This window comes from Epinephelus fuscoguttatus, linkage group LG3, assembly GCF_011397635.1.
Source record: "Epinephelus fuscoguttatus linkage group LG3, E.fuscoguttatus.final_Chr_v1".
Classification (NCBI taxonomy): domain Eukaryota; kingdom Metazoa; phylum Chordata; class Actinopteri; order Perciformes; family Serranidae; genus Epinephelus; species Epinephelus fuscoguttatus.
The window spans coordinates 7444652-7466866 of record NC_064754.1 but is presented as its reverse complement, the minus strand read 5'-3'; the positions used below and the strand labels follow the sequence as shown (position 1 = coordinate 7466866).

At 41.5% G+C, this 22215-nt stretch overlaps 1 protein-coding gene across 1 annotated transcript in view; it reads left to right on the top strand.

Moving 5' to 3' along the window:
- The window catches only part of LOC125885939 (voltage-dependent T-type calcium channel subunit alpha-1I-like), a 219987-nt gene that overhangs the window by 18858 nt on the left and 178914 nt on the right, over positions 1-22215 (top strand). The window contains exon 3 of the mRNA XM_049571799.1: positions 21936-22033. Coding sequence (XP_049427756.1) covers positions 21936-22033 — 98 coding nt within the window. The remainder of the gene's footprint in view (positions 1-21935; positions 22034-22215) is intronic.

Here is a 22215-nt window from a genome sequence, read left to right as displayed (position 1 = left end):
CATTTTTCATTCACTTTTACTGCCCTGGTTTCTCTAGATTTTCCATAAATCTTAAGTCACCAAGCACACTGTTCCAGCCCTTAGGCTAGAGATGATACTGCTGCCACCATCTTGCTTTCTCGTAATGTTTTATCTGGTCCGTTTCCTCCGCTCTGATCCCACAGTTTCAGTGCATATGTCTTTCCTCACCCTCCCTCTGCTCGTTTTTCCTTCAGTCATCCTTTAAGCAGCAGCCTCAGAGATCTGTCACCTCGTCCCTGCGCGCCAAACCCCAATGCTCAGCGCATGCGTTCCAGGGAGATACCACCACCAATTATTCCCCAGTGTTACATCCACCACATGCGGCGCATGTAGCAGCAAGGATGGGAGGGGGCATGATAAAACGCTGCACCCCTGGGAACTAGTGTGCTGCAAACACAAACAGTAGGCGAGCTGCAGGAAGGGGATTAGAAGCAGCATGAGTCCCACACTAGGCTCTGTTTAGCTTGCCTGTACAACTGAACCAGACCTCTGCGCACAGCCAGATTGTATGAAGCAATGTGTGGGAATGATGTTTGTTTGTGTGGACTGGTGTGGTGAAGGCAGGTGTTCAACACTAAACCCAAAAGTTTGGTCTTTGAGTGAATTCTGTCTTAGGCACAACCCCCTGCTGAATGCCTGTTTGTCAGGCATTTTATGAATTTCAACAAACAAACTCCGACAAAAAGCCTCACATATTGTATTCTGGTGCATTATGACTCATATGAACACTTTATTCCATTGAGTAAGTTGTTGACCTGGCTACATAGTTTACATGCTGCTTGGCCATTTAGACATTTGAAATGAACGATCACTGCTTTTTCTTTTTTCTTTTTGCAAAACAGTTCAATTTGATTTTTAAGATGACCTCCCCTGTCAGTGATGGAGTCTAAATGAATGTATTAATGTAGACACAGAGCATTTAAAATGTGTCTTTTGGTAACCTGCCCAACTGGTTTGATGCAGGACATGTTTGCAGCAACCAGGTTGCAGCTGTAATTTAGATTTATCCAACATGTGCCAGTGATTATGCAGTACTTTCAAATGTATTAAGGCATTCTCTTTATTTGTTTTCTTTCTAGCATCACCTCATATATTTAAGGGTTCATGTGTTTCATCCTGTTCTCATTCCAACAGCATCAAATACAGCAGCCTGGTCAGTAGCCCTCGGCTTCTGTTACTGACACACAAAGCACCCTACAGCGTCTGAATGAGATGCCCCAGGCTTTCAGCTAACTCCAATGTAATCCTGTCTGCAGCAATAATGGAACAGAAAGTTGTAGCAGGGCAGAGGGGAGGGTTGCAGATAGGTCCAGACACACCAAACTGACTTCAGAGAACTAGCGGCAACGAAGGCCCTCCACTGCATCGCCTGACGTTGCATGTAACTCAGCCAAAATCTTGCACATGATGCTAGTTTGCCACTTAGCACATTAGCAACACAAACTAATGCTGCAAGAATGAAGCATATTTATATGGCAGCAGTGAACTATAACACAAAGCATCATGAAACATTTCTGCTAAAGAACTCAATGGCTAAAACAAAATAATCTTACACTGTGCAACAAGTTCATTTCTTACTCCCTCTTGACCTAGCTCTTTGTTTACTTTCCTCACTTCCATTACTCTTCTTGTGCACTGAGTTAAACTGCAAATCAGGGGATTTCATTCACAGACAGGTTCTGCCATTGCAGACACCGATTCAATATGCCGAACTGACCAATAAAAAAAAAAGCCAATAGAGGCAGATGAGGGGCAATGATGCGGGCCACACCGCGCTGACTAGGGCAACAAACGCATAAGGATGGCCCGACATTGACCAATGGCCAACCGTTGGCTGGTGTGTCAGAGTCTTTATGGCCATTGTGCAAGCTGCCAAGTTTAACGAGTTGGGTGTTAGAACATGTTGTGTGTACAACAGTCAATATGGTCTTCAACATATGGCTACAATGTAATATCGAAAAATATGAAAGGCAAACATGTAAATCTACTAAGCAACTGTACCCAAAACTAGAGTTAAATCATTCCCCAACCATGGATTGCCTGAACCATCACAACACATCAACACACTGCAGCCAGTCTGGAAATATGGACAAATTTAAATTAAAGTGCGCAAGTTTAAGGAGCTGTAGGGACTACATTTCACAAGAGTTATACCTTGTATGATTTCATCCATCCATCCATTTTCGTCCGCTTATCTGGGGCTGGGTCACAGGGGCAGCAGGCCGAGTAAAGCACCCCAGACATCCCTCTCCCCAGCAATGCTTTCCAGCTCCTCCTGGGGGACCCCAAGGCGTTCCCAGGCCAGATGAGATATGTAATCCCTCCAGCGTGTTCTGGGTCTGGGTCATGTGATGAATAAATGGCAGTATTTTAAGATCTGGTGCAGGCATTAGTCTTTTGCACACTGCTTCCTGATGTTTTTTCCCACCTCACTCCTTTGTAGGTTTGTGCAGGTGTCCAGGGGTCCAGCCCAGGGTGTTATGGAAAAAAATAAGAATAAAAAGACTGCACTCTGACGAAACACTATAAAAGAGCCACTTCAGGTACAAAAAGGGATCGATCTCTTTTAGACCTGGAATCAAGAGTGCAAGCCTTTCCACATTAATGTGTAAAAGCCGGCATGTAAGACCATCAGGGAGTCCTTGAAGGACAAGGTTTGTGCTCTGCAAGCTGATACTGATTCAGTGGGTCTGTATGTGCACATGGTTACTTTCAGACATCTTCTTTAAGTCCTGTCTGGCACATGCTTCACCAACATTACATAACTTTACCCAGTGAAACCTATATTGCCAGTGTTGGTCTTTTCCTTACTGAACAACTGAATCCATTTCCTTATTTATTCCCAGTTTTTCCTCTGAGGTTTCTTACAGCAGAGATAATGATAGCAGTTCCGTTATGTACAACACAACCAGCGCCATAGGATATCTGTCTCTCCATATTCAAATCTCCAGTGTAGTGATTATATGTACAGCTGCTCTTGGCTCTTGGTTGCGGTAATAACATTACTTCCGATGAGTGACTCTGATCCTAATTTGTTGGAGCATTGCACCACTGTGTTCGCCTGCAGCAGAGTGGACAGGGAGGAAGAGGAAGAAAAAAAAGGAAGGTTAAGCAAGAGAAGGCAGCAGTTTGCTTTTGTTTTTTTACTGTTGGCACCTGCCATTGCTCAGCATTAGGACTCTTGCCTTGCCTGCATGAGGAGATTGGAGGTTTAGTTGTAGAAACATTTTTGGAAACTGCACTGTAAGCAAGGGAAATCTTGGCTTGGATTAACTTCTGGGTAAATAGTGCAAGAACCAGTTTTCAGAGCTGAAATGGCAATCGTGGATAAACAAGTTCTTATCAAAACATACAGGACATTAAATATTCGATTGAAAATGACTTATCAGTGGCCAATGATCTTAAAGAGGAGGCAGGTTACAGCTTACTATATTAGCTATAAGTCTGTAGGATTGCTTTTTAAGCTTTTAAAGGTCATATTGAGCAAGTACCTGACCTAGGCTTAGGTTGAATTGCAGTTCCTCTCTCACTTTCACCCTTTCACACTTTCCACCATCCATTTCAGCTTAACAGCCATTATTTTGGCCTTGGATTCAAAGCAACTCTGCTTCTAAAATGTTTGTATAACTGGAACCTGCCCCCTCATGATCCTCACGCATTGTATGCTTGTGTCTGTGTGTATGTCACTGTATATTCAAACATTTGTGTGTGTATCCTTTTGTGACAGTCTGTCATCTGGGGTAGTTTTGGAGAGGCTATCTGTGAGTGCAGGCCCAGCTTTACACCTCCTCTCTCAGGATCCATTCATTCTCTCAGCTCCTCCTCCCTCCCTTCACGCCCTCTATCTGTCTCCAACACTCAGCAGAGGGAGCGGGAGAGGAGGTAAAGACACGCCGATGTGTTGAGAGAGCATGAATGAAAAATATTAGCAATATAGCAGAGACAGGAAGGGACATCAAAGCGTATTAATGGAGAAATGTCAGGGCTCATAAATTTACACATTTTAAGCCCTAAATGCATTCTTATCAAACCTATTGTAAGACTGACAACCCAGACTGTGTCCTCTGCTGCTCAGGCTGTTGCTCGCTCACTCGACTGTTGCTCTGAGTATTACCCATGTTAGCAGAACCACCACTGTTCAATGGGCAATCTGAGCCAGATAATTGCCTGCTGTTGCTTGCCACCATTGTTACAGCCATAGATGCTGGTTGCATGATTGGCTCCTGATGGGCGATGCTGCACAGAAGTTCAGCAGTTGAGAGGTTCACCACAGTGGCAAATGATCCCATGTTTCACAGATAATTTTATTCTTGCCAGGGTAGAAAGGCTTCTGTTAGTCATTAAAGGAGACTTAAGACGAGTTAGTTGGTCCCTCAGGCATACAGGGTTACTAGCTTTTACAGCTATCTCAGATCTTATTACATGATTTGAAGAGGACATTGCTCAGTGCAGTTTATAATGGGGTCCCCTTTTGCTTTAGACAGATCAGAATGTGGTTGTGTTCATAGAAAATAAGGAGAAGTGTGAGAAAGTTCTGGAGACCTACTGATTTTGCTTTTGAGAGTCGCTTCAGTCAGAATAACCACATGCGTTCTCTTTTTAAAAATCAAGAACAGGTAGCCCAAATACAGATTTTTTTTTCCCAGTCCCTTTATAAAATTCCTGTAAACTATGGTCATTGGAAACAGGGAGAGTCTGTCTCATGTCAGTGGCACTTAAAATTAGGATTGAAACAATTAATCGATTAGTTGTCTTCTAATAAAATAATTATCGGCTAATTTGATAATCTCTCAAGTGGTTTGAGTATTTTTTTAAGAAGAAGAAAATATAAATTGTCTGATTCCAGCTTCTTAAATGCCATATGAATATTTTCTAGTTTCTTTTCTCATCTATGACAGTTAAGGATATCTTTAGGGCATAATCTTGGGCTTCGGGAAACACTGAAAGACCGTTTTCACCATTTTCTGACATTTTATTGACCAAAAAACGAAATTGATTGCTCAAAAAAATGATTGACAGATTAACCAAAAAATTAGATAATCATTAGTTGCAGCCCTACACATAACTGCTTGAAGGTTTAATTTATTTTTCAGTCCCTCCTTCATCTGCTTTTCCAGAAATTTCCAAAAGTACTTCAGACAGTGTAAAATTCAGTCTCACTAATCCATCCATTCATCCAATGATGGGGATGGCAATCCATGGGGGCAGCAGGCCAAGCAAAGCACCCCAGACATCCCTCTCAACAGCAATGCTTTCCAGCTCCTCCTGGAGGACCCCAAGGTGTTCTCAGGCCAGATGAGATATGTAATCCCTCCAGCATGTCCTATGTCTACCCTGGGGCCTTCTACCAGTGGAACATGCTCAGAACACCTCCAATGGGAAGCGCCCAGGAGGCATCCTGATCAGATGCCCTAACCACCTCACCTGACCCCTTCTGACGCAAAGAAGCAGCGACTCTACTTTGAGCTCCAGATGTCCGAGCTCCTCACCCTATCTCTAAGGCTGTGTCCAGCCACCCCACGGAGGAAAGTAATTTCGACCGCTTGTATCCACAGTCTCATTCTTTGTGTCAGTACCCAGAGCTCATGACCATAGGTGAGGGTTGGAACATAGATGGACCAGTAAATCAAAGCTTCTCCTTCTGGCCCAACTCCCGCTTCAACACGATGGTCTGGCGCATCACTGTAGACACTGCACCAAACAGTTGATCCATCTTACATTCCATTCTACCCTCACTCGTGAACAAGACCCCAAGATATTTCAACTCCCTCGCTTGAGGCAGTAACTCTCCTCCAACCCGGAGAGGGCAAGCCAACATTTTCCGGTAGAGAACCATGGCCTCAGACTTGGAGGTGCTGACTCTCATCCCTATCGCTTCACACTTGGCTGCAAAATGCTCCAGTGCATGCTGGAGATCACGGTATGATGACGTCAACAGAACCACATCATCTGCAAAAAGCAGAGTCGCAATACTGACGTTCCCAAGCCAGACCCCTTCCTCCTCCCGGCTGCGCCTCAAGACCCTGTCCATGGATATTACAAACAGAATTGGTGACAAGGGACAACCCTCACCATCTCACTAATATTAGTCCCACTAATGTTGATTTTATTTGTCTCTAAAAAGTCCTGAATTTCTCAGTGTATATAGAAATTGGTAATAGGTGGATAACTTGATGTGAAAACAGCAAAAGACACATTGGAATGGTGAAAATGTCTCTTTGCCTGTTTCCAATCAGTTTCTGTGTGAGGTGTGAAGATCATGTCATGTTAGTGTCATAATTGTCATAATTGTGTCTGAAGAAATGTGCTTATCCATCCTTGTGTGTGTGTGTGTGTGTGTGTGTGTGTGTGTGTGTGTGTGATTGTTTCTGTCTTTTCATTTGCCTTTTTTATACATGCCATCTGTTTCTCTCCTTTGGTATTGTTTTCATGTGTATGTGTGCTTACATTTCTATATTGTTAATGTGCGTTCCTTCATATATTAAACGTATGCTTTCAGTATGTATCATAACTGTCTCCCCCTTACAGTCTAAGCTGCCAAATCTTACACTGGTGAGGAGAGCAGATGGGAGATCATAATTGATCTTGATTCACGCTGGCAGAACTATATATATGTATATATATATATATATATATATATATATATATGTCAAATGTGTGTATATATATATATATATATATATATATATATATATATATATATATATCAAATATACAGTACAGGCCAAAAGTTTGGACACACCTTCTCATTCAATGCGTTTTCTTTATTTTCATGACTATTTACATTGTAGATTCTCACTGAAGGCATCAAAACTATGAATGAACACATGTGGAGTTATGTACTTAACAAAAAAGGTGAAATAACTGAAAACATGTTTTATATTCTAGTTTCTTCAAAATAGCCACCCTTTGCTCTGATTACTGCTTTGCACACTCTTGGCATTCTCTCCATGAGCTTCAAGAGGTAGTCACCTGAAATGGTTTCCACTTCACAGGTGTGCCTTATCAGGGTTAATTAGTGGAATTTCTTGCTTTATCAATGGGGTTGGGACCATCAGTTGTGTTGTGCAGAAGTCAGGTTAATACACAGCCGACAGCCCTATTGGACAACTGTTAAAATTCATATTATGGCAAGAACCAATCAGCTAACTAAAGAAAAACAAGTGGCCATCATTACTTTAAGAAATGAAGGTCAGTCAGTCCGGAAAATTGCAAAAACTTTACATGTGTCCCCAAGTGGAGTCGCAAAAACCATCAAGCGCTACAACGAAACTGGCACACATGAGGACCGACCCAGGAAAGGAAGACCAAGAGTCACCCCTGCTTCTGAGGATAAGTTCATCCGAGTCACCAGCCTCAGAAATGGCAAGTTAACAGCAGCTCAGATCAGAGACCAGATGAATGCCACACAGAGTTCTAGCAGCAGACCCATCTCTAGAACAACTGTTAAGAGGAGACTGCGCGAATCAGGCCTTCATGGTCAAATAGCTGCTAGGAAACCACTGCTAAGGAGAGGCAACAAGCAGAAGAGATTTCTTTGGGCCAAGAAACACAAGGAATGGACATTAGACCAGTGGAAATCTGTGCTTTGGTCTGATGAGTCCAAATTTGAGATCTTTGGTTCCAACCGCCGTGTCTTTGTGAGACGCAGAAAAGGTGAACGGATGGATTCCACATGCCTGGTTCCCACTGTGAAGCATGGAGGAGGAGGTGTGATGGTGTGGGGGTGTTTTGCTGGTGACACTGTTGGGGATTTATTCAAAATTGAAGGCATATTGAACCAGCATGGCTACCACAGCATCCTGCAGCGACATGCCATCCCATCCGGTTTGCGTTTAGTTGGACGATCATTTATTTTTCAACAGGACAGTGACCCCAAACACACCTCCAGGCTGTGTAAGGGCTATTTGACCAAGAAGGAGAGTGATGGAGTGCTGCGGCAGATGACCTGGCCTCCACAGTCACTGGACCTGAACCCAATCGAGATGGTTTGGGGTGAGCTGGACCGCAGAGTGAAGGCAAAGGGGCCAACAAGTGCTAAACACCTCTGGGAACTCCTTCAAGACTGTTGGAAAACCATTTCAGGTGACTACCTCTTGAAGCTCATGGAGAGAATGCCAAGAGTGTGCAAAGCAGTAATCAGAGCAAAGGGTGGCTATTTTGAAGAAACTAGAATATAAAACATGTTTTCAGTTATTTCACCTTTTTTTGTTAAGTACATAACTCCACATGTGTTCATTCATAGTTTTGATGCCTTCAGTGAGAATCTACAATGTAAATAGTCATGAAAATAAAGAAAACGCATTGAATGAGAAGGTGTGTCCAAACTTTTGGCCTGTACTGTATATCAAATGTCCTCCCTCTCCATTGACAGAAATAAGTGCTGTCCGCTCATATAGTTTTCCGAAATATTGGCTGGGCGTAATCATATTCTTGGACGAGGTTAAAAATAACTACTTATCACCCATTGTGATTAAACAGGTGCATTTCAACATTTATTACAGAGGACCGTGTACTATATATTCATTATTTTAAATGACCACCAAAGTTTGATTTGCAAATTTGATGATTTTGTAAAAATTGTACTTTAGATATATATTGTAGAATTAATGGTTAGCACTGTCGCCTCACAGCAAGAGGGTTCCTGGTTCAAACCCAGGAGGGAGCCATTCTGTGCGTGTTTGCATGTTCTCCCTGTGTCAGCCTGAGTTTTCTCCGGGTGCTCCGGCTTCCTCCCACAGTCCAAAGACATGCAGGTTAACTGGTGACTCTAAATTGTCTGTAGGGAACTTAATTTTGGTCAATAATGTTATAGAAAAGAGATACAAAGCAGTACAATTTATTTCAACAATTTATTCACTATCCAGTGAGGGTCAGGAACTTATCTTTACAAATCAGTACGCTCATACAGGGGTTGAGGTGCTAGTTATGGTAGTCAGCTTTTTTCCCTGGACTGGAACACAACACTTAAAACAGAATCTCTATTTATGCTGACCTTCCTGCCCTAGATTCATCTATACAAAATGTGTCATGGCAAAACAGTCAACCAGCAATTATCAATCCAATTGTCCAGTTGTTAAACATTCCCAATATTGAGGCAATGGGGCCTATTTGGAGGGAATAAAAATCAATGCCAACTTGCTATAAATGGCATTGTCCTTCTTCACACTAGAGCCCTGTGTCCAAAGATTTCAGCCAGCAGGTGCTGACTAAGATGCAGTGACCACTGCAGTATGTTCAAGAAGTTCACCCAACCGAAACCAAGTGTTAAAACCAACGTCTAACAAAGTGTTTCTCTCTGAGAACTGCTTTGATTGATGGGATGAGATGAGAATGATCAACTTGTGGTCTAACTCCCCGAGGGTGGACTCTTACTAATGTGTTGTCTGCTTGTGGTATCGAACTGCAGCAGTGTTTTTACTGTGTGTTCTCTCTAGTGTCGACGTTCACCTGCTGCATTTATTCCAGCAGAAACTTTTCTAATTCACTATGACTGAAATTTCCCATTATCAAAGCCAATGACTTCTCAAGTTATGGAACCAGGGTGGTTACTAATGTAATAGAGGTTAATTCTCTTGGTAGGTAAAATGGTTTGTATCTGAATCTGAGATTCCCACGCTGACAAAACCTTTGAGTCAGTGCACCACTTTTGATTCGCATAGCATATGCTGGCATCTCATTGTTTTTAGTGAATGTACCATCCTGTCAGCTCTAAAAGGAAAGAACTTCTGCTCTGTAGTGCTCAATCAGGCACTCTATCATCGAGTCATTACTCAGTAAAAAAGAACAGTCTGCAGGCTCATTGAGAAGGACAAATGCAAGCTAATTTTATGTGGACAGCTGAGAATTTATTGCTCCATGAAGGAGTTTTGGAGTATTTTGTCGATGTCTCATCAAATCCCTGATGCCCTTGTGTCTTCAGGTGTTTGCTTATAGATGTATGAGTGGGTTGTTTTGATGATGCAGTAGGTTCGATAGGTTCAAAATGTCCTTTGTCTTCTACAGAAAGTAGATCTGGTTTATAATCACCTGAAAATAAGATTCTTTGTGTTTTCGTTATGTTACAATGAGTCGTTTATGTCTACTGTACGTACATAACGGAGTCTCCCATGTTGTTTCTTTGATAGTCCAGAATTGACAAACCAAACACTGGTTCAGCCATTGTAGTTTTCCTACACACTTGGCACACCAGAGAACTGTCACTTCTCCATCCTCACCATTAGATGCCACTAAATTGAATTTAATTTGTACATGCATAAACACAAAATAAAGTAATAAAGCAAAATATATATATATAAGCATCAATTACACACAACCAAATCAGTAGATTATATTGCTAAATATTGCATAGATCAATATCCATACATTACAATATGAAAGCACAGTCACTTTGATTTACATGGTATGTTCTAATCAGCTAATATAGACATAATTAAATATATAATAATGGCACATGATGATTGGCACTGCCATCGGCAGAACACCAGAAAAACAAACTGTCAGAAGCAGGCAAACAGAATAGCACCATGATGCCAAAGGATGAGAGTGAGACCATCTTGGATCAACATCATATGGTGTCACATATTCATCAACCATGCTGCAGCAGTATGGTTGTGCTTGTAAGTGTGATGTCCATAATTGTGTCTACATATGAGGCAATGCTACTGCTCTGTTAAGATTTTTTATTTTTCCCCCTTTTTGTTTGTTTTTCATTTAATTTCAAGAATATGAAAGGTGTTAAATTTTCAATTTCTGTGGTGCAGAAACATGCTATCCAATACACTGGTGTGTAGTGTGTATGCATGTATGTGTCTTCATACTGTATCTATATACTCTATATGCACAAACACAAATTCGCACTGTATTATCTAATGCAATGGATCATTTATTAAAGCTTAGTCTTTTGCATGTATGCATTTGTGCAGTGTGTGTTTGGGTGTACATATTGGCATATGCACATACACTAATTAGTTTAATTGGAAGATGATGCATGAGGTTAATGAGGCTGAATGGTTTTTGACACTAAGTGTATAGTAAATGAGGCCTGGGAATCAGTCTGGTATCATATAGCACCAACTGTCTCAGCAGATGTGTATTCATGGCTGATTATCCTCAGATAAAGTCATAATGTCATATAATTAATGTACAATATATATAGAAACTGGTAACTTCTTGCCAGGTTATTTTTTGTTCCTTTGTTAGTCAACCTATGTGGTCAGAAGTGAGAGTCGTTGTTTGTTCAGTCCGGCACTCTCATATGTATTTCAATTATTTTTCCCCGTAAATATAAATCTGGCATGGTGTTAAGTGAGTGAATGAGTACTAAAATGTGCAGGCTGCCCCCGTGAGTGGTGAATATTTCCCTCACATCTATTTAAATGCCTCCTGGGTGTCATACATTTACTTTGATGATGGATGCACTTTGACCGAATAGCATATCTGGAAAAGCACATAGAGTGGGTCAAAACTTCAATTAGGCTACATCTACAGGCCATCCCACTTAAAATGTGTTTACCCTTAAAAACATAGATTAAATGTTGCCTCGAATAAAATAGCCTACCAGCACAGAAATGTAAATGACATGATTCCTATTTTTGTTTTTTCTCTGTGAAAATGAAGCTAACTTGTATCAAGACTACTTCGACATTGTGGGTAGATGTTATCTTTTATGAAGAAGGTGAGAGTAGGATGTATTGAACGATCATAATAATCTGTGCATTCCATGAGGAGATGGGGTTTACGTCCAGTATGTGTTTAGCCTAGCTAAGCTCAAAAACTAGAAGAAGGGGTGAAGGCCAAGTGGCATTTTCTGAAAATCATTTAAATCTTGCAACATTTTTTTGGTGTTGTGGAATAAACAGATGCAAAACATAGGACTGGACATTTGAGGGTTTACTCGCAAGAAAGCCAAATAATTGGTACATTATGACAATTTACTGTGTCTGACACACAAGCACTATCAGTTGACACACCTACAATCTTTCCCATACACACACATTAAAAGGTGTTTCCCATCACTTAAGCTGCTGTTATTTAGATAACCAGTTCTGGGAACAATCACTTCTCCTCACCTGCCCAAATTTGGTCAAAGTCATGTCAGGTCATCTACACTACAATGGCTATGGAAATCATTGTGTAATGATGTTGTGCATATACACACAATATTTATAAATAAGTTATCTATTGACTTTTCAAACAGGCTATAGCTACTTACTTTTGACATTGTTTTCCAACACATTTAATGGAGCTTGATGAGACATTTTCTTTTGCTGCCAGTGTTTGCTGTAATGCTTTTCTAAATGCACTCAGGTGAAACTGATAAGCTCTTCATTAAAGTCATTTGAAAATTGGAAAATACATCCCTGCTCCTGCAGTTTCCCCTCCCTCATAACCTGTAAGAGATAACACAGACTTAAATGACATCCATCTATATATAGTGCAGTACAGTGCATAGAGGAACAAAAGTGAGATACAAAAACAGGTACAGAACAAGATACAAGACAAGGTACAAACATGTTGAGCAATGATAGAGAAATATAAATACAAATAGTGAGTCTGAGATAGTCTGGTTCACTAGGCAGGGGGCAGACATTTGTTGTGAAAACATTTGGGAGAGCTGGAGTTAGCCTTTAGCTGAACATGAACACTTTCATTGCCACATTTTCGTTTCCCCTCACACCTCCACCAGCATCTCCTCGCTTGGATGGCTCGGTGCTGCAGCTTCAGGCTCAGGTCCTTGTAGCTGGCTAAAGGTTGCACAGCTTCTCTGTAAGAGTGGCTTCATGATTGTCAGGAAGTTGGTTCTTAAAATCTAGCAATGTCCAAAAGAAAAAGTCTTTGATTTCATTGTTCAGATCGTGATAAAGATCCCAGTGCTGTTATATACCATAGAATTACCATCCTGTTTTCTTTGCAACCTTGTGAGCCTGTAAAGCCCTTTGAGATGACACGCTGTGATTTAGGGCTCAAGCTAATGCTGGCTACATGAACATGGACTTGAATTAGCTGCATCAGCAAGCCTTTGGCTCCGGTTAGTAGAAAGCTATACAATTAGCAACATTTCCTGTCCATCTCTGAAACACCTCGCTGATGTTCAGACGTGTTTTATTTTCATGTATTGTCAGATGTATAAAAAGCATCTAAAAGAGAGCCTGTCCTCCTGTTTGCGGTTGCTTTGCAGTATGTAGGCGTGTTGCCAGTGCTGGATAGCAACGTTTTCTGCAACATTCTCCGCCATTGAATCAGGCTTCATGGAAGGGAATTTCTAAAGCATGAAAACTATACTATGCTGAAAGGTTCTTATGCAATTTTTGCTCAATTCACCTACCCCAGCTTTAACAGTAAGAACAAATAGAAAGGCATTTCCTAAATCATCTGAACTGTTTCAGTCATGTTACACTACATTGTGACCTCTCTTTATCATCACACAGGTTCATGTTTACCTTACAAAGTGGGACCTTAACCAAGAGTCCAGTTTATGGGGACATAGTCCTACTGGACCACTTACTCTCCCGCTGTGTATTTTATTTTATAGCAGTATGTTGCAAAGTCAGAGGCTTAAATATGATGAGTGTAGAGTCTAACAGGAAGAGATGGGGGAGAACATGTAGGAAGAAGGATAGATAATGTGTCCATAACAGCTTCAGCAGACAGATGGCTTTCATATTTGACAAGATATTCACATGTCCGTGCATATAACACACACACACACACACACACACACACACACACACACACGGGGACATGTGTATGAGTATCTGTACTCAACTGGAGGTGTAACAGTAGCTCATTAGAGCTCTCACACCATACCACACACTGCAGGAATGTGAGAATGGAAATAATACACACAGAGAAAACACACACACAGGGGACAAAACAAATAGGGAAGAAAGAAAGAGGATGAAGATGTAAAAGGGGGAAAAAAAGAGAGTTTGAGCAATAAAGGAGGAGATTTAAGAGAGAGTTTGTGAGGTGGAAAAGTCAGTAGAAAAGATAAAAGAGGAGGACAGACGGGAAAAGGTAAAGAGGGAGACGAGCGCGTCAGAGCTGTTGTAAATGAGTGTGTGTCTTGCAAACTCATTGTCTGCGTGCGTGTGTGCCTCTGACTTGCAAACCACTTCTGGGACAGAAGATCTACTGCATCCATTAATCTCTTTTTAATAATTAATGCCATCTTCTCCAGAAGGAGTTTGGCCTGGACTGTGAGACATTTAGTGCTCTCTGGTAATTGCCATATTAGTTTATTCTTGCCTATTAGACCAGTGTACAGCCAGAAGAATGGTCTAAATGTACAGAATCTATTCAGCTGCATTATTTTGCTTTCCAAGGCATTTGTTCGCCAATTATAAACCCTTTTTGCTAATATATGTTGCACCTTAATGTGACTACAAGCAGGTTTACTTCTGCTATTAATGCTGTTGAATGTGTGTGTCTGGAACTGTTGTGAGTCTCATCCACCATAGCAGATAAACGACCGTGCTTCAGAGCTTTTATAAAAGAATTTGGCCTGTATAATTAGAGCGATTAGCTGCTGATTTTTCAGGATTGACCATCATTACCTACTTTTAGCTGCAGGTGATAAATTAGTCTCCATCCCCTCATTTTATCAGGTCAGCATCATGTGTAATATTTAATACTATAATATTCACAAACTTAAATATATACAAATATTGTAGTGTATTAGCAGTGTTTTTGATCATTTCAGCCATGCTAGCATTGTGGCTACACATATGCGTTACATTGGAAACTGTATACTTAGCAGTTTCATATCTATTATTCAGCATACTTTTGTGTACATAAACAGTAGTGTGTATCTTTTCAACACATTCTCACTCCGACCTCATCACATATTGACATTTGATCACGGACTTTCCACATCGAGATACGACGTGCAAGGTACCCTGGATGCATTGGTTGTTGATGTTCTAGTTCCCTTATGCAAAGGGAACACCACCCTCCCAAGTGAAAGTCAGCAGTTGTTGGACCCATCCACCACCCCTCCTGACCGCCTTACTCTGACCTCCGGTGCCTTCACTTTCATTGTTGTCCTGCTGCGTTCCCCCCGACACCGCTGGGTGAGGTTAAACTATGATGACGACCAGCCACGTATCATGCCGATGTAAAAGGATGGCTTTTTTTTTTACGATGTATGGTCACTGACCAAACATTTGATTTTGACGACGTCAGAGTGAGACCAGGCTAATTGGGCCTATAATTAGAGAGTGTCATTGCCAGTTGCAGATACATAACGATGTGCTAACCTCCGCTCTACCAGCATCCGCAAGCATGACAAACCTCTGGAGTTTTTGGTTTTTCATAATGTATGTAGGAGTAACATTACGATGACTGTTTGGCTGCAAATCGCAGTCAAACTAGTTGTGTAATGTTATGTCACAGTCATCTTTGTCGACAGATCATACTTAAATGATCTAAAGGCTAATATCAGCATACTAACAAGCTGGTGTTTAGCAGGTATAATGTGAAATAAAACAAAGCTCAGTAATTATGTAATGTCATCCATCTGTAATGGTATCCCTACAACAACACTTCATACAATGTTTCCATTTGCAATCAGTCAGCAGACTCAAGTCAAAGGAAATGTACATTTCGTATACTTAGTTCAAATTATTCAATGATAGGATCAGGCCGGTCCACATGCTCCTTAGTTCTCCAGAGAAAAGGATCGTCACCTGTGGGCTGGCTACTATGTACATATAGACTCTGGGTAGAGGCCGGAGGCAGGTAAAGGGTGCTTGAGGATTTTCCACAGATTAGATTGGAGAAACAATTGTGGACATGCATTAATGTTCTTCAAGCAATAAATTCTACTGGCTTGACATTTGCTTTACCGCCATTATGAAGTCAACATTTGTGGTTCTGAGTGAAATGTTTTGACAACTATTGGACTGATTACCATTGAATTTGTTTTGGTAAATGTGGTCAGACATTGATGTTCCCCAGAGATTGAATTGTTAGAACTTTGGAGATCACCTGACATTTTGTCTAGGGCCATCATCAGGTCAAAATTTTAATTTGTCCAGTACCTTCCTTAATGACCGAATACCTACAAAACTCATTTCCATCAGCATTGTTTTAAGTGCTAATTAGCAAATGCTAGCATGCTAACACTAAACTGATTTCAATCAGGAGAGGCTTGTTCTGAGAGAAAATAATATTGATGTACAAGTGCACATACGTGTAAGAAATGTGAAATGTCTTTGGCGATTAGACCCCATCATGATGTCATCTATTCTAGGAGGGTGGTAAAGACGTAGTAGATTAGGGATTACCCCACTTACACTGAGCTTCATATGTGAACATGGTAAACATATAACTGCCAAACATCTGCATGTCAGTATTGTCACTTGTAGTACACATATAACTAATGATAATAATTAGCTGGGTTCTCCTTTCGTTATTACTCTTATAATAATTGTGCTATAATCAAAAAACATTAGACATTATTTGCATCACACACTGTTTATGGAGTGCAGTGTTTGACACCGACTGATGTGAATGTAGCTTTTGAAGAGCGCTGTGCCATGGCAAAAATAATTGCCACTGTTGGGAGCACCAGGTTCATTTGATTGAAATTAAAGAAAAACATGAGACTAAGTGCTGTGAAGAGAGGCTCCAAGCGGACACAGACTCTCATCCAATTTTCTAACTTTAATGTGCACTCTAATGTGTCCCTCAGTATTCTCGAGGGTACAGTTACTAAGAGGAGAAAACATTATGCAGCACATCACCTTTCAATGATAAAGAACATTGAGTTTCCTTCTGTTTGAATCTGAGGCATCCTGAGCATGAATACGGAATTGTAACGTGTGGAGTCATTTGTACTGATCAACAACCTTATCAAATATTAATCGTGGTCATTTGCAATTGTAATTTCCACTTTGGCTTTCAGTATGAAATTTTTAACTCAACGCTGCAGATGTACTCATAAAACGTATGTAGTGTTTCGAAGCCTGCCCCTTACATTAGCCTATATCCAACATTCAAAGCCTTCCCCTCGAACAAGCAGGGAAACCCTGAAGAAAAACTCTCCCACTGTTCCACTCTGCTGGCTCCTGGGAGAATATTTCATAATGCCGACTTGCGACAGTGCTTTCTGGGGGTAAAGTAAACGGCAGAGACAGAGCAGCTCCCTCAAGAGAAGAGACACTAGAGAGAGTAAACCCCAGAAAGAGAAGGAGGATGTTTAAGAACCATTTAAAAATCCACATCCCTCCCTCCAACGGCGCTTCGGAACTGAAGTGATCTCGCTCCTCCTTTCATGAAGCTGTTTGCTTAGAGAGCAGCCCTAACTCAAACACAGACAGACACTAAATTTAGTTTGACTTGTGTATGTGTGTGTGTGTGTCTGAGAGTGATGGCCTGTACTGTAAGAGTGTGTGTGGGTTCCCAGCTTACATAACTACACTCTTAGGAGCGTGCATGTCTGAGTTGGAGTGTGAGTGTGTATTGGTGTGAGAAACACAGAAAGTGTGTGTGTGTGTGGCCTCTGTGTTCTGATTTGACACAGCTTTGTGAGAGCCCACAGTCTGCCCCCAGTACTTTATCTACTTTGTGTGCATGTGCATGTGTGTGATTTTGTGTTTGGGTGTGATACCGAGGTTATCTCTTTGTACATCTGCTCAGTGTGTGAAAAACTAGGGTATATCGGGGGTGATGTTTTTAGTGTGTGTTTGATTGTGCCAGTGTGTATAATAGACTGTCTTTGCAATCGTGTGTGTGTGTGTGTGTTCCATATGTGTTTGTGTGGTCAAAATTAGCCGTCTTATCTAAAATTGCTGCACAAAATTGCTCAAAATGACAGATCCCTATTACATTCTGGGCCACACACACACACACACACACACACACACACACACACACACACGCACCTGTCCTGTCAGTGTACTATAACGCATTTATTGAATCAACAACTGTAGGGAGGACGCAGTGCAGTTGAACTTACAGTCAGTCCAGTTCATTTTGGCCTTAAGCTCCTGGTACCAGCTGAACTATTAACACTTATCTTTACCTCCACACACACATACAGGTCTATATCACTAACAGTGCACCATGATCCTGTACCTACAAACTGTAGACAACAGTTTCTCATTATTTTGGAGGAAAAAAAAAGAGTTGATCTGTTCTGGGTCATTTGTCATATACATATATATGTATATATATATTGTAATTTTAATGCCAATATGAGAGCCTAAGATATTTTTACTCACTAAATAGGGGACCTCCATAAACTGCAGATGGGACTATCTGCACAACCCAAAGTCCCGCCCCCCGATGCAGACTGGCCAATCATAATGTAGCATCAGGCCGGCCCAGACCAGGGTCCAACAACAACACAGTTGTGCTCCATTGACTCTAATGCAGTCATTTCAGATTTCCTTCATTTTCAGGCTGGTTTTGTGGATTTGGAGCTAAATGTTGTGCCTGGGGCACGTCGTGTATTAATGATACTCGTTACCTGGAGAGGTTGGAAAAAGATACGTTTCTTCCCTGTTCCAAAACCAAAATCAAACCCTGAAAAGTGTAGGGTTAGCTAGCTAGCTACTGAAGCTATAGCCTACTGAATGTATACACATGCTGCTTTTACTTTGTAGTGATTATAGCAGTGAAACAAACACCGACCCTGCTGTACAGGAACCAGTGAAGGGAAGCATCGCTGTGTGCCATTGCAGTGAGCGCAGGTGAAGGCTGTTTGACTTCCCCAGGAGGTCCAGGTGCTGGCAGCAGCACGGGGGTGAAGCCAAACACGGTTCATCTGCACACACTGCGATGCCACACAGCTGGTTCAATATCAGCAACGTCTCCCTTTATATTCATTGTCTTGTGTGGCGATCAGCAGTGATGTGGTGGTTCACTTTTACACTGTGATCTGTAGCCTATAGTTCGGCTTTAGCTTCTAACTATCTTTGTCTTTTTAACCTGTTGTTGCTGCTGAGTCAGTTTGACATCCTGGATATATCCTTCAAACACAGACTGTGGACCCCTCTGTCTGCTTCTCTCTGGAATCACTCTTTCATTTCTCCAAAGATTTGATCATTTTTCTTTCGGGAGTGCAGTTAATTACAGTGTGGGCTCCATGCTTACTCTGACAGCTCGTCGGACCATCATAAAGGGGCGGGGCTTAGTGAAAGGCCAATTGCCAGAGAACATGTAGGCATTGTACGCTTGTGAAAACCATGGATATAAAACTTTTGTTTGTTTTTTTTTTACATTTAAGCAGCGCTGTTATTCCTATGTTGCCATGTTAAGGCACAAAAAACACTTGGTTATGGTTTGGAAATTATGTCTTTTGATTAAAATGCCAACTTCTGGGGGCACAATAGCAGTTGGAAACACAGCGATGACTCGCTGAAAAACAACCAGTGTTGTTTACTGGTCTCACACAGAGGTCTACATTGTCTGCTGCTTTGCAGTTATCTCACTTAGGTGTCACGCCATCCATCATCCCCTCCAGTCAGCTTATATACAATGTCACTTACAAAACATTGACATGATACATATAAAACATTACAGTGCATTCAATCAGTGGTTTGACAGAGATGTACAATTTTCTTTTGGCAGCTGGGCTGGTCTGCACCTGGTCATGTGTGTGTTTACCACATTCTTCATTTCTTTGGAAAACGGATGGTTAAACTTTATAACATTCAAACATTTTCCTCACTGTTAACTTTATATTAAGGATTTCATATCTTGCTTTGCTAATGTACCCCCTCTCAGCCCTCCCTGTGCCTTGGCTTAAACTCCCAAATACAATATATTTCTTCTTCCTTATCATTTGGAAATGGATGATGTGCTCACTCTGTTCTCTGCACCCACCATAGAAAACTACCTGTCAGATTAGATCATGACCACACACTGAAGAACCAACCTCTGTGATCACACACAAATATGGCTGTATCCACGTATTCTGCGAACTCCGACCTGACGTCTCACGGCTGGCATGTTTTACTAGCACAGTCTTGTCTGATTTGTAGGGGGACCTGAAGCAGAATCAGGGCTCAGCCGGCTCCTGTCACCACCAAGGTTACGGTAATACGCTGGCAAGAGGGGAAATTCATATTTCATGGCTCAGTGAGTTGGATCCACACCTTATGGATGCTTTGAGGCATATGCAGAGTTTTGGTCACTGAACTGAGGTTTGGTTGCTGGACTGCAAGGGATAAAGAAAACTGTTCTGTTGAGGAATTTCACCTTTGAGTAAATGTGGGAGGAAAGTGCAGCTGCAGGTTTCGACTTTGAAATGGTCACGTTTCCAGCTTTTGAATGAGGTACTGTCCTAATTTGACATTTAATTGAAGTTGGCGGTGCCTTTATTTTCCCAGATCCTGGCAGGAGTTCACCATGACCATGTGTTTCTTTTTTTCAACTTCCTGAGTTACATCCTTACTTGTTCGTGTTATCCATCTTTGAAACCTTGCATGATTCAATTTCAAACTGTGAAACTCCCTCTGGAGCACCAGGAAATTGGAGGATTTTTATGTTACTGTCTATTTCACTGCTATTTTGCTGTCAAAAAATATCTAAAGACTCCTCTCCAAATGCGCAGGTCTAAAGGTCGAAAGTGAATAATTGGTTGGGGCTTTTTAAACTCTTGAAAAATCACCTGGTAGGCTTTCCAACCTCTTACTGAAATGAGCTTGTTGGTGTGCTGAATATATCTGAGAGGAGAATATTTGTGTAAAATACCTGAAACTTGCCGAAGTTTTTTGTACTTTTCTTTTTCCCACGTCTTCTTAGCCTGAGAGCAGCTTTCTTCTATTCAGCCAGGTATATGCATATTGCTCTCCTGTCTCTGCCTCTGCTCCTGACATTGTAATTATCTCCAACACTTGATAAAACCCTCAGGCTCACTCCCTCTCCCTCTCTCAATCTTGCTTTATTGCCATCGTTATATAGCACTTAATCATCCCTTGGTGCTTTACTCTTGTTGGTTTCTGATCTATCCTTTCCTCGTCTCACGAGTTCTCCGTCTCCTGTCATTCTCCTGTTTCCTCTTTTCTCTCTCTCTGTCCTCTCCCCGCTTCTCTGCACTCTCACTATCTCTCTTTTTTGCCATTCTCCAGGCAAAGTATGTTTTCCCTGTAATGAATTTGCCAGAAATAGGTCAAATAGCAAACTCCTCACTCCCTGCTTCCCTTCTCTGTTTCCATTATTCCGCACCTAGTTTTACTTCAAGCCTGTTTATTCCCTCCACCTCCAATCTCTGCTCCTTCACAAGGCTCTGCTTTCATCGTATGGTTGCTGGTTTAATCTCACGCCTCTCATACTTGTGCACGCCTGCCTACTGACAGGATACACTTTGATGCTTTCGCTACATGCGCTAAAAGGTATATCCAGTTTCGGGGATGCAGGAAGTCTACTGCACTTACTCACTGGTGCTTTGACATCTTCCTCCATCTGTGTCAAAATGATGCTTTTAATGCCAATGGAGCCCTCTGTAACATTGCTATGTAAAGCGATACACCTACACACATTAATATTCATGTTAGACTGCAAACAAATCGATGGTTTTGTTGTCTCACACTGTGTTTAAAGGCAGTTTCTTGTTGCAAGCTAATGTTGCAAAGTCTACCGCTGACCCCTGTTTCTTTGAATGTCTTGCTTTATTAGGTACACAAATTCCAGCTCATTAATTCATATTAGGCCGTGAACAGCAGGACCCCGACTGCGCAAGGGTGTGTGTGCGCTTCTGTTTAAGCTTATTATTTGAAAGAAACACAGAGGGAGGAGTACATTAAATCAACACAACTTGGAAGTCGAGATGAAATATATTCCTCTGCCGTGATCACATAGGTTATGATGTTTGTCTTTTTGCATTGGCCTAGCTTTTATTTTCTTTGATACCCTTCATAGACTTGTTACCAAGTTTTTCTGTATGTTTTCTGTGTGTTTTCCAGGATGGTTGAATACTCGCTGGACCTGCAGAACGTCAACTTCACCGCCATCAGAACAGTGAGGGTACTGCGGCCTCTCAAAGCAATCAACAGGGTGCCAAGTAAGTCACAACATCACGTCACACTGGGTTTTCCTGTTACTAAACTTAATTCAATGCATCATAATACAATCCGGAGCCAAAAGGAGAGAGGGAACTTTGGCTGCCTTCACGTGATAAACGGCCTCAGCTTTGTGCTTCTGACTAAGTGAGGCAGAGAGTTGGTGCCAACACTGATATGTCAT